This window comes from Dunckerocampus dactyliophorus, chromosome 9, assembly GCF_027744805.1.
Source record: "Dunckerocampus dactyliophorus isolate RoL2022-P2 chromosome 9, RoL_Ddac_1.1, whole genome shotgun sequence".
Classification (NCBI taxonomy): Eukaryota; Metazoa; Chordata; class Actinopteri; order Syngnathiformes; family Syngnathidae; genus Dunckerocampus; species Dunckerocampus dactyliophorus.
Window position 1 is genome coordinate 18,363,027 of NC_072827.1, and position 12,279 is coordinate 18,375,305.

The following is a 12,279-nucleotide window of genomic DNA, read 5'->3' on the forward strand; positions in this document are numbered from 1 at the left end:
AACGCTCATGTCTGCTCCCCCTCAAACGTGCACAAATGTGCATCTTGTGCAGGATTAGCGCAATGTTGAGGGACCAGACACGGTTGCCTGGCAACGCCGTCTGCACGTGAGCGAGCGAGCTAGACGCACAGAGAGAGAGAAAAGAGACGGGGAATCCTCAGTCCATTTTGGCTGCAGATCAGAGGACAGCTTGTCATGAAGACCACTGGAGGATTAGCAGTGTATCAACATGTCGCTGTGGCGACGTCTCACGGCTTCATCCTCATGTCTGCATGTGCGCGAACGCTCCGTGTTCATGTTTTATTCTCTATCGATTCATACTCACATCAAAACACACTGACAGGCTTTGAAGTGCACGCCGGAGAAGCAGGTTGCGCAATAGCGCCGAACTGTGAGAGCGTTTGAGCCAATCAGAAGCGCGTTCAGACTGAGATGTACGGCAAAGGGCAGTGTCAGGCACTGTCAGGTTGCTGCACAACCGTGAAAATGAATATTTGTTAATGAAATCAATAATTTTGTTCATGAAATAAGTACATAAAAATAATAATACAGAATTAAATAATGTTAAAATGATCAAAATGGTGAGTACGCGTTGACGGATCGCCTTCCATAGTCACCATCTTGGCTGTGCAGCGGAAGGGGCGGGACTACCAAACAAAATAACAACGTAATCTTCCTCATTTCAAGCACACAAGCAAGAAAACGTCACAAATTCATTTTTAATTGTTGTACAATCGAGAAGTGGGGAATGAAACTGAAAGATGTTTTATTGGGCAATCCAAATGTTGGCGACAAGTGGTTGCAATTCACCATTAAAAAGGAGAGAAGAAGAAAAAGCGGGTAAATATTACGATCATCCAAATTGGTGCAGTCAGGAAAATAAGTGCACAGCGTACGCAGTGTACTTATTGAAGTGTACTGATGGAAGTATTCCATTTGGGACACAGCCACATGAACAATAGAGGAAACGTGGTGTGAAAGCTCCATTTCACACTTGAAGTTAAGTGGTTCACAGATATTAGACTTAAAACACAACAAACTTTGACGTCCTCCCCAAAAAAATATTTTTTTTTCTTTCTAGTTTGTGGCCTGAATGTTAAAAACAGCCCTTTAATTTACAGTCAAAACAAACAATGGTGCAGTACAGTGTTGTAGTATTTGTGTGTGTACGTTTACTACTACACAGTCACGTGACTTCCATCCATCACATCATTATGCTAGTTGTAATCGCGTTTCTTCACAAAGCGAGGTTGGCAGTGTATGTACGATAAATGTCTAATTTTTCTGTAAAGTCTACCCTCAGTCATGTAAAACATCCGAGCATAGCAACAGAAAAAAAATGCAAAAACATTCACCGCTTCATTAAAAATGATGAGCCCTCAGAGAGAGGTGCACCTTTGTTTCGGCAGCGATGTTGGCCGCCATCAGCCGAGATGGCCTGGAATGACTTCCTGTGCATGGAACAGCTTCACACGTTAATGCCGCTAATACAAAGCAAACAAAAGGCGAGTTAATGGAAAGCCGGAGAAAAACAACAGCTATTGTTGTGCTAATGGGGGATGGCGGCTACGTTTAGTGAGCTTATAGCTGTGATAAAAAGAGGAACTCCTGCTGTGTTTGTTACCCCTAAGCCAGCAAACAAACACCAAACTCATCCTCCCCCTCCGCTGCCGCCACCACAGTTGACAACCCCCAGCTGGAAGGACTGAAAGGAGAAATCGAGGCCTGCAGACACTCGGAACCGCGTGGCTGTTATTTGCAGTCTGCTGGCGGAAGTGTTTTTCCTCGTGCTCAGCAAATTCAAATTATAACAAACACTCTCTGCTGCTTTGCCCCGAAGAATCCTGATTTCAAAACACACTGACTTGCTTTTTTTACTTACTTACAAAAACAGCCATACTTGAAATGATATTAAAATGAGACAACTTTTCTTATTTCAAGCAAGAACAAAAAAAACTGCCATTGGGGTAAGCGAAATTTGCTTGGCTAGAATTCTTGAACTTGATGTTGCTTTGTTACTTTGAAAGTAACGGTGCACACCTGTGCACTAATCATGGTGTCTCATCAGCACACCTGTGAGGTGGGACGGATTATCTCTCTAGCAAAGGAGAAGTGCTCGCTATCGCAGATTTAGACAGCTTTGGGAACAATATTTACTTACCTTCTTACTTATTTCTACTTTCTTACTTACGTTCTGTACTTACCTGAACAAGACAAAGATTTTTCAATGAGATTAGAGGTGTGTGTTCCAGGAGAAGCAACACTGTATGCAGCAAACAGGACAGTGATAGCAATAGCAGCACAGCACCACAGCAGGGATTAAATAGAATAATAAAGTAAGAATAAAAACAGCTATGGAAATGCAATTTAAATTTACCTGAGGCAAAAGCCAGATGATTGCACATTGACCAGTTTACAAATATTCACTCCAATCCACTTCATTCATTTAGCACGTTTTATAAACACGATTTCCAAAGTGCTGCACAAACTAGTAAAGCAATAAATAATAAGAAGTAAAAGTACACATTAATTACATCCGTTTTCTATGCCGCTTACCCTAATTAGGGTCGCCTATCCCAGCTGACTTCGGGCAACAGGCGGGGTACACCCTGGACTGGTTGCCAGCCAATGGCAGGGCACATATAGACAAACAACCATTCACACTCACATTCATACCTATGGACAATTTAGAGTCGCCAATTAATGTTTTAGGAATGTGGGAGGAAACCGGAGTACCCGGAGAAAACCCACGAACGCACGGGGAGAACATGCAAACTCCACACAGAAATGCCCAGCGGAGACTCAAACCCACGTCTTCCCGATCTCCAGATGGTGTTGCCTGTGTGCTAACCACTCATCCACCGTGCGGCCCCACATTAATACAGGAAAACTAATAAAACAAATAAGAACAAAAACATTTAAGACATTTAAAACAACAATAAAAAGAATACAATAAAAACAAAACAAATTAAAACCAGGATCAGTAAAACCAGTCAAAATAAAAAAAACAAAACAATAAAAGACACAGAGGACAAAGCATTTGTAAAATGAACAGGCAGCCAGTGCAGGCTAGAATTGGGGTGAAATGCTTTTTTTAAATCCTTTTTTTGGTTCCTTAACTGTAAGCGAGCAAAGTGCATTGCAGTAGTCCAGACGTGATGAAATAAAAGTAATAAATTTAAAAAATGAATAAAATGATTTCGTTTTAGATGAAAGCCGAAGATGATAAAAGCCGGATTTTACAATGATTTGTTTATGAAGCTTAAGATCACTGTCAAATATGACGCCAAGGCTGGTGGCTGTGGGGCGCACGTGTCACGTAATTAGTAATAAAAGCCAGCGACACGTTCAAACTGATAAAAAAACTTTAGAGCACTCTGTCAATGTGGCCAAATTGGGGGGGGGTGGGTATATTGGCTCGAATAGATGCTTCAAATAGGCTTGAATATTCAGTATCCTTTACCTTTGTTCACCTGGTCACACCAACGTGTTCTGACTCGCTCACGGCCACATTCTAAAAGCCAACGCCAGACGTGACACGTGCTCAAGCCGAAGAGCGCCTATTCCAGACAGCTGCTGCTGCTGCTGCTGCTGCTGGGCGTCCCCAAGAGACAGGATTTGATCCGACCCCCCCCCCCTCCGCCTGACCGTATGACCTCTGCTGTCCCTGCCCTTTACTGTAAACAAGCGATGGAATCAGGTTACCATGGCGATTACTTACTTTCGTGTTACTTTAAGACGTTTATGACTCACCGTCACTCTGTGAGGAGAAAACTGCTATTTCAAGAGGAGGCTTGGCTTTGCGGTGGTTTCTTCCCATAAAGCGCAAGCGTCAGACAGGAAGTGATGAGCTGGTGATAAATAAGGTGAATTTCTCAACACTTCAAGTCGCTCTTTCACTTCTTCTTTGCAACACTCTGCCCTGACGTCAAGCAGCCGTAAAAAGTCGCCAACAGAGCTCAGGCGGGTCCACGCTCGTGGACTCCTGTGCAGACGCCCCTGCAGAGTGCTGACGCGTCGCACGGCTGTGCAGCGTGCGCGAGCTTGTTGCAACATCGCAATACGCACGTCAACTTTTTAGACGTGTTGTAACTTCTCAGGGTTTTCTGGAATGTTCCGCGCGAAAGAACATTAATTCCTCCTCATGACGCTGGGAACAAGAATCCAAGACTTCATTTGGAACTTTTTATTGCTGGAATATCATTTATTTCTGTACTTCTCATCAAAATGATTGAAACAATAATAATCATAATTATGTTTTGATTGTAATGAGTATGATTATATGATATAGGCTCTAATAAAGATAAATATGGTTATCGTTGTTGTTATTGTTGTTATGATCCATCCATCTATTTTCTATGCTGGAGCCTATCCCAGCTGACTTCGGCCGACAGGCGGGGTACACCCTGGACTGGTCGCCAGCCAATGGCAGGGCACATATAGACAAACAAGCATTCACTCTCACATGCATACCTATGGAATATTTAGAGTTGTTCTGATTATTATTCATAATATTAATTACAATAATGAACACATTTTTTTGTTTCAGATAAAAGAACGCAACATACTCTAAGGTCATTTAATAATTGTAATACCTCCAAATCACTGAATAGTATACAGGAGTTTAACGTAAACAACAAAATAGAATATAAAAGAATCATTTTAAAAATTGTAATTCCTCTTTAAGACAACAGCCTACAAATCATGCTGATGCAACACTGACTGGATTAGTAATAATAAATAGGATTTATGTCTCCATGCAGCCATAATGATGTTTTGTATTATATAATAGTGTAAATGCCCTGCGATGGACTGGCCACCAGTCCAGGGTGGTGTACCCCACCTCTCGCCCAAAGTCAGCTGGGATGGGCTCCAGCATACCCTAATGAGGATTAAGCGGCACAGAAAATGATTGAGTGAATGAATAATTGATTGCACTACACTGCCGACGGGGGTGCCACACAACTTCCCAACTATCCCTTTAATGCTTTTAATGTTTGCATTTCATTCATTCACCCTTTCCTACGCTTTCACGTCCTCCAGCTGGAGACCCCGCCCCGCTTCCCCCTCCCGTCCCTCCCCCCAGTGCCCTGCTGACCCAGCACAAAAGGAGACGAGGGGGCCAGGGGCAGCGTGGTTGGGGGGTGGTCAGTATTAGCGCTGTGGTGGGAATGGTGGTCTTCAGTGGGAAAGGACAAGCAAAGCTTTATGTTGGACTTCTACCCCATCAGCCGCCCCCCCTCCCCTTCCCCCGCGCCCCCCCAGTATCATGTCAGGCCTCGTGGGACCACCACCCCTTTTCGCTTTCATTCTTTTCACTCCATCCTCCACCTGTAGGAACATCTACACAAGTCAACATCCACAAGTCACGTCATGTTACTTCTGCTACAAAGTCAGCTTGCCAGGGACCCACGAGCGCTGGTGCTGGTACTGACTGGTACTGACTGGTACTGACTGGTACTGGATGGTACTTGCTTTGTCACCGGTTTTAGCTCTAATGTAACTCCTGACCTTTGACTGACTGACCCATTTGGAGAGGGGGGCAGGGGTCCCAGCATTCCTACAGCCGCGGACAGCTGGACGGGAACCAGCTGACCCGTTGTCATGGGAACGCCTCTCTTGGCTTTCAAGACAAAACAATGGAAGGCGAGCGCTTTAATCCCCTTTGCTGACGGAGCTTTAAGTGTTCTCGCCAGAGGACCTGAAGAACCCTCTGGAAGCATTCAGTCTGGACCTGGACTCTCTGTTGGACAACTCATGTGTCACATGACCTGATGGTGACATCAGGGAGGTGTAGAGTTCACAGTCCAACGTTTTTCACACTCATTTTTGGTCTGTCGCCGCTCGTTACCACGGCAACAACCATCGGCACAGACAAGGCGAGACGTGAGACGTTTGCGTTTGCTTACATCATAACGGTTGCATGCTTTGCTGCGAGCATGTGATGGACGCGTCCTCACGTCCGGTCGCCGTCCTCGTGAACGTGTGTCCCTCTCGATGTTTGACATGTCCATTAAATGATCTTATTGCTAACACGGGGGTGTCCAAGTGCCACCCAGGGACCGTATTCGGGCCCACACCTCCTTTTTTTTATCAGCCCTCGGCAGATTCTAAAAATAAAACTAATTCATTATTAATGCAACCAAAATTTTAAGACCAGTTGAAAAATGTTAAGAATTTACATTTTGCACTAATAAGGTTCGAAGTAGAGCTTCAAAATGCAAAAAGAAGAAACGGAAATGGGACAAAAACAATTGGAGGAAGCAATTTATTGCAAAAAAAACACATTAAAGTGAAATATGCTCTTCATCAGCTGCACTTGGCACCAATGACAACAATCATTTGGCTCCGGGATGGTCCCGTGTCTTGACGGACAGCCAATCGGATCCTCCGGCTCAGTGCCGTGGCGATTTTTTGGGTCTGCCACTTGACTTTTTTTGTCCCATGACCCTGAGCATCCTAGAAAAAGTTGCAAATGACTGTCTCACTGCGTCCAACGTCGGCAGCAAAGGTGCGATGCGAGAGGCCTAGCGTAGGCAGCTCAACAATCCGACCGCGTTCAAAAATGTCTTTGCCATCAAGAGATCCCTGACAGAAAATGACAATGAATCCACGTTTTTGCCAAGATTTTGCCTTCCAAAGGCTGTGCTCTTAAACTTTTAATCAGCTGATGAAAAGCAAGTTGTTTGCAATAAATTGCTTACTCAGAAAATGTTCTGTCTCTCTCCCATTTCTTCTTTTTGCATTTTGGAGCGCTACATAGAACCTCCGTAAGATCCAACAGTGCAACATAGAAATTCTTCTCGGTCTTAAAATTGTGACCAGAACTGTATTATAGATATGACACCAATATCACCTAAAAGCTAAGATCATTTGGACAAATACGCCAGTAGTTAACTTCTTTTTGTACTTGTATGTCACCTAAGAATGTAAAAATGTGACTTAAAACATCGCCTGTACACTCATCAAAGCTTTCATCATGGCCACGGCTTGACGCTGGAACAGACTATTTATACATGCGGTACAAGACTGATGGCGCAGACTTCAGAGTTTCTAGCGTAATAACTTTTTGATTCTGTTTTTATGTTGTTGGAACTCTGTGAGGCCAGACTCTTTCATCCCTCACCGGGCTGTTTCCAACTTCACAGCTGTCTTTGAAGGCAACATGAGGTCAGATCACACAAACGCTGTGGAGAGTCATGAAGAGCTTGTGAAAATCTTCTTTCACGTCATGTGGTTGTGTGCGTGTGTGCGTGTGTGTGTGTGCTGACAACCCCCACCTGCCACACACACGCACACACTGCTCAAACGTTTCACAGCTAAACTGTTGAACGTCCTGAAAGCCATCTACTGGAGTGTACACTTGGCAGGCTAAGAGTGTGTTATTGTGCATCTATAGGAGTACTTTATTGTATAAGAGTGTGTTATTGTGTATCTATAGGAGTACTTTATTGTATAAGAGTGTGTTATTGTGTATCTATAGGAGTACTTTATTGTATAAGAGTGTGGTGTCTCAGTCTGGCCACTAAGGGCACTAGTATGCACAAGGACTATAACGAAGGAAAAATATGCGAAGAAGAAGAAAGTAGAGTTTGGCGGCTGTGAAAGAAAGAAACACGTCACTCGGTCATGGTTTTTCTATAAACTAATTAATAAATCACTGCTGGTTTTTGGTTGAATACGACCTAGTATTAGTCCAAAATATGCATATTTAAGCACATTTTACATGTTTTTTTTGCCTAAATTAAGAATTTTCAAGCCTAAAAATGGCCTAATTAACTAAAATAGACATATAAAGCATTCAGAAGATGCATTCAAGGACATTGTGAGGATATGTAATCTTCTACATTGGTTACTAGGTGTCAGTAATGTTACACTACACTGTTGAGACAACAGCCACCACATGAAGTACTGTACACAAACGGAAAGTTGAAAAAAAAGAACAAGAAGAAGGAATTTTCCCAATGCTAACATGTGTGAGTCTATATTATGTCTTATTTTGTCTTATGTGTACTATATTGGGCAATATGAGTGTAAAGGTGTTATTTTATGTCTAGAGGGCTATGATAATGTTAAAACCGGTATTTAGAAGGTCGTAAGCAGGTTTTCTGTACAAATATTTGATTTATAAATAAGGACACCTACTTCACGGAAATTCACTTATCACCGTCGGGGCTGGAACCAATTAACCGCGATAAACTGCATATGGTTTTTGAGGCACATGGTTGCCAACTGTACAATAATTATAATTTGATCTTCTGTACAAAGTAGGATCAATAATTCCAAAAATGTACTATAATTTGGCTCCGTCAATACATGGCAATTAGCAAACACAAACAGAACACATCCTGCACTGTGCCTGATGTTTCCTTAGCACTTTCTTTACGGCCAGAGGCGGCGCTGTTCTGCCAGAGGTAGCTTTTTTCCAACAGTGCTGTTAGTTTATTGAAAGGTAAAACTGAGTGCATTATAACTTATAATGTGTATATTATAAGCTATACTATGCACTGTCTGTGGTAATGTTTTACCGTAGCAGATGGTCTCGAAAATATGATAATTTTAAGCTTGTGTTCTCATAATTAGTCATTTGTCATCTCAAAACACTGAATCACAAGTAAAGCAGACACCACTGGAGCGGTCAGCGATTTTTGTCTACGTCTTTGAGAAGCACCATAACCACAAGAACCAAAGCAGATGTCATTTAAACTTGTTAAAATGTTAGCGACCCAACGTTAAGAGCTGTAGAAAGCTGTGTTGTCCATTTGACCGGCTAAGACGTCTAAAAGATGCCTCATAATGTCAACGTGCACACCTTGATGAATAATGTTGACGTTCTTAGGCCTCCTTCACCACACCGCCACATCAGCAGGTATACGTAAACATTGTCTTAATGCAGTCTGTTCTGGTTCAGAGGTTCTGCGTGGCAAAGGGAGGTCGTGTTTCATTTCCTGGAACCTTTCTAAAAGACGTTCAGGGAAGTCACGGAGGTCGATGATGACAAAGCAGCCAACAAAGCACGTCGTAAAGAACACGCCTGCACAGGTAAAGTGTTTGGAAGGACCGGACCAGGTGGACTATGTGTGTGTGTGTGTGTGTGTGCGCCAAAATAACATGAATTACTCACTCAGCAAGTACTACTTAGTTGCTGTGTCTCAAATGCAATACTTCCGTACACGTCAGTAAGTATACTGTGTACACTGTTTACTTAGTCGCTGACTTTTGACAGTGCAGTGCTGTTCCTAATCCATCACTGTTGTTGCACACTTACCGGAAATGACAATCACAATATTTACCTGCTTCTTGCACTGCACCACTGCCCTCGCAGATGACTATGGTGCATGTGCTGAAGCCATCACCATTGTGACCTGCAGTACCCGAGAGGATTTATTTTTTATATTAAAGTTAATGTACGGGAAATTCCTGGGAAACTACATTATTTAAACGGGAGGGAGATGGGGAAAGCAGGGCAAAATGATTCCGTAGTCTCTCCTTTCTAAAGGTGAATCGCAACCACTCGAGTTAGCGCCTCCACTTCTACGATGTAGCCAAGATGGCGACTATCGAGTGCGGTACTGCCAGTGCACTGCGTGCTGCTTCTCAGTGGGAAGGCACTTATACACTCAGAAGGTTCAGTCGAAGCATGGAAGCGCGCCAGTTGACACCCAGCCCTACTTCCTGTTCCCATCCTTTTTTTTATGAGTCAGTGGATGCTAAAAGTGTGGTCACATGACATGATGATGGCCACTTTATTAGGTACACCATCGAATGACATCCGATACAAAAAGTCAAACCTTAACAAAGATGAACATGATGGACTCTGTCATTTACGTGTTGAGAGCTGTTGCTAATATTTAGACCACCTTCTGTGGCTTCATAAAAGTCAAAACATTAGGAACCGTTGTTTCATTGTTAAGTGTGTGTGTGGTCTTGAGTCGTTGCCCATATTGAGACATGTTAGTTCTCCCAGACTAAACTGCAGCAGCAGGACGACACATTCATCAGTGCTCTGTTAAACACATCAAACGCACACACACACACACATGCTGACGTCTTCATCTGTGTGAAGGAACGTTAGCAGGTTAGCATATTTGCACTCATGCGCTCTAACCTCATATTAGCGATGGCTGAGCAATGTTTAAACACTGATTCCCATCGGAAATAACGGAATTAATGTGTTCCAGTGTCAAACTCTGGCCGTCATACAAGCTTTAAGTGTACAGGCCATGTTTGAAGTCACATTTCTTTAGTGTCATACAAGTGCAAGAAGCGGTGAAACACTATCCATGTTAAAGATTGTCATATCGTGTAAGACGAGTCCTGCCGTCCTCCCTTGTTGTGCTTCACTTTTTTTTTCTACACTTGCAAGACTTTGAAAATGTGACTTGAAACATTGCTTTGTACACTTAAGAAGCTTTTATAATGGGAGGTTTGACCCTGGAACAGACTATTTCCAACAAATCAGAGGCCAGCCAGCGTCCTCCATGTAGTCTTTGATGTCCCAGAGAATTTGTCATATTTATAAACAAACAAAGTCAGTGAGATGCTGCTTTGAAATATTTAATAGCCCCCCCCCAAAAAAAGAAAAGTTCAAAAGTCCACATAAAAAGTGCAAAGTTGGACATCACGTCCCTGCTGAGTGTCCAGAGCATCCACACTGTCTCTGCCAGGTGAGCGTCCAGCAGGTAAACAGGCCCGCCTGTTGGGTGTCCTCAAGGGTTGCTGACGTCACCGCTTCTTTTTCGCCTTGAGGCTCTTCCTCCTCTTGACGATCATCTCGTGCAGCTTGTCCATGCCCTCGTGCAGACCCTCGCCGATGATGGCGCAGGCGGGCTGCACGTGGTAGCAGGTGGCGGGGGCCAGTTCGTGCAGGGCCAGCTGCTTCTCGATGGCGTCCACCGGAAGTGACCTGGGCAGGTCCTGCTTGTTGGCGATGACCAGCAGCGGCGTCCCCTGGTTCTCCGCAAACTTGGTCACCTTGTGCAGCTCGGTCCGGGCCTCCTCGAGCCGGTCCACGTCCACAGAGTCCACCACGTACACGATGCCGTCCGTGCAGCGACTGTACGACTTCCAGAGAGGGCGCAGCTTCTCCTGCCCCCCCACGTCCCAGAAGTGGCAGCTGATGCCCTTGGCGCTGCTCAGCTTGATCTTCTCCGTGTTGAAGCCGATGGTTGGCACTGTGTTGACGAATTCGTTGAACTTGAGCCGGTAGAGGACGGTGGTCTTGCCGGCCGAGTCCAGACCCAGCATGACGATGTGAAGAGACTGGAAGGCAGACACGTTGGACAAACTGTTGCCCATCTCGGCGAGGCGGCGGGCTCGTCCACCTCCCTGGGGCTCAGATGGCGATCATCCAGTCGTCCCAGTCTAGACTGGATCTTGATCTGGATCTCAGTATTCCTCAGACGTCCATCGGTGCGTTTCCTACACATACGTCCTCCATGAACTCTTCTCCGCTACTAACAACAAAACCCGCATAGAGGAGGAGGCCCCGCCAAACTCCGCCCCTCGGAACGAGAGCCAATCAGAGGACGAGATGACCAGCAGCTCGGAACCGGAAGCCTGAAAGAAACGAAAAAAGACAAAGAAAAATGAACCATCATGATAAATGATACCTTAATAAATAATAAGAATAAATAACCTACATTTATCTTGTATAGTCATTACTGTAAATCCACTGTTATGTTACAGCGGCATAAAGTACACGAGACTTGCGACACCTTCTGGTCGACACTGGCAAGACAAAATGCAAGTAGTTAGGTCAAACTACAGTTACATTCTCTTATTATATTTCAAACTACATAGTTACTGCCGACTATTATAGCCACTATTAGTTTGAAACTATTTTATTCTTGATTATTTTTAAATCTAGCTCTCTCAATGTCAGCTATCCACGTATTAGTGGTCTCAAAAAACAAAAAACACAACTTTGGCGCCCCTTGCAGGCCATCAGGCAGCAGTAGAATTGTTTGTATGTCACATTTTTTAGAAATGGAACATAATCCGATGTTTCACCTCTGATTTGTTCTTTTTAGGAAACAACCCTTCCCACTGGACACAATTTAAATAGAAATAATCGGTTCCAGCGTCCAACAGTGGCCATCTTAGAAGTTTTATTAACTGCTCAAAAGTTCAAAGATGGCAATGACATTATCTAACTTCATGAACGAAAAGAATGAAGTGTTTATGTTGTATATGTTTCATAACTCAAGTCACGAAAGACAAGAAACAATATAATTTCTTCCTGCCACTAGAGGGAGACATCGTAGAACATTTGTTCTG

General features: G+C 43.8%; 1 protein-coding gene across 1 annotated transcript; it reads right to left on the reverse strand.

The window, feature by feature from the left end:
* Nucleotides 1-10,543: 10,543 nt before the first annotated feature.
* Nucleotides 10,544-11,490, reverse strand: LOC129187560 (ADP-ribosylation factor-like protein 4C). The gene has a single exon (XM_054787012.1). It carries the CDS (start codon nucleotides 11,296-11,298, stop codon nucleotides 10,726-10,728), a length of 573 nt encoding a protein of 190 aa, XP_054642987.1. The 5' UTR covers nucleotides 11,299-11,490; the 3' UTR covers nucleotides 10,544-10,725.
* Nucleotides 11,491-12,279: the final 789 nt, after the last annotated feature.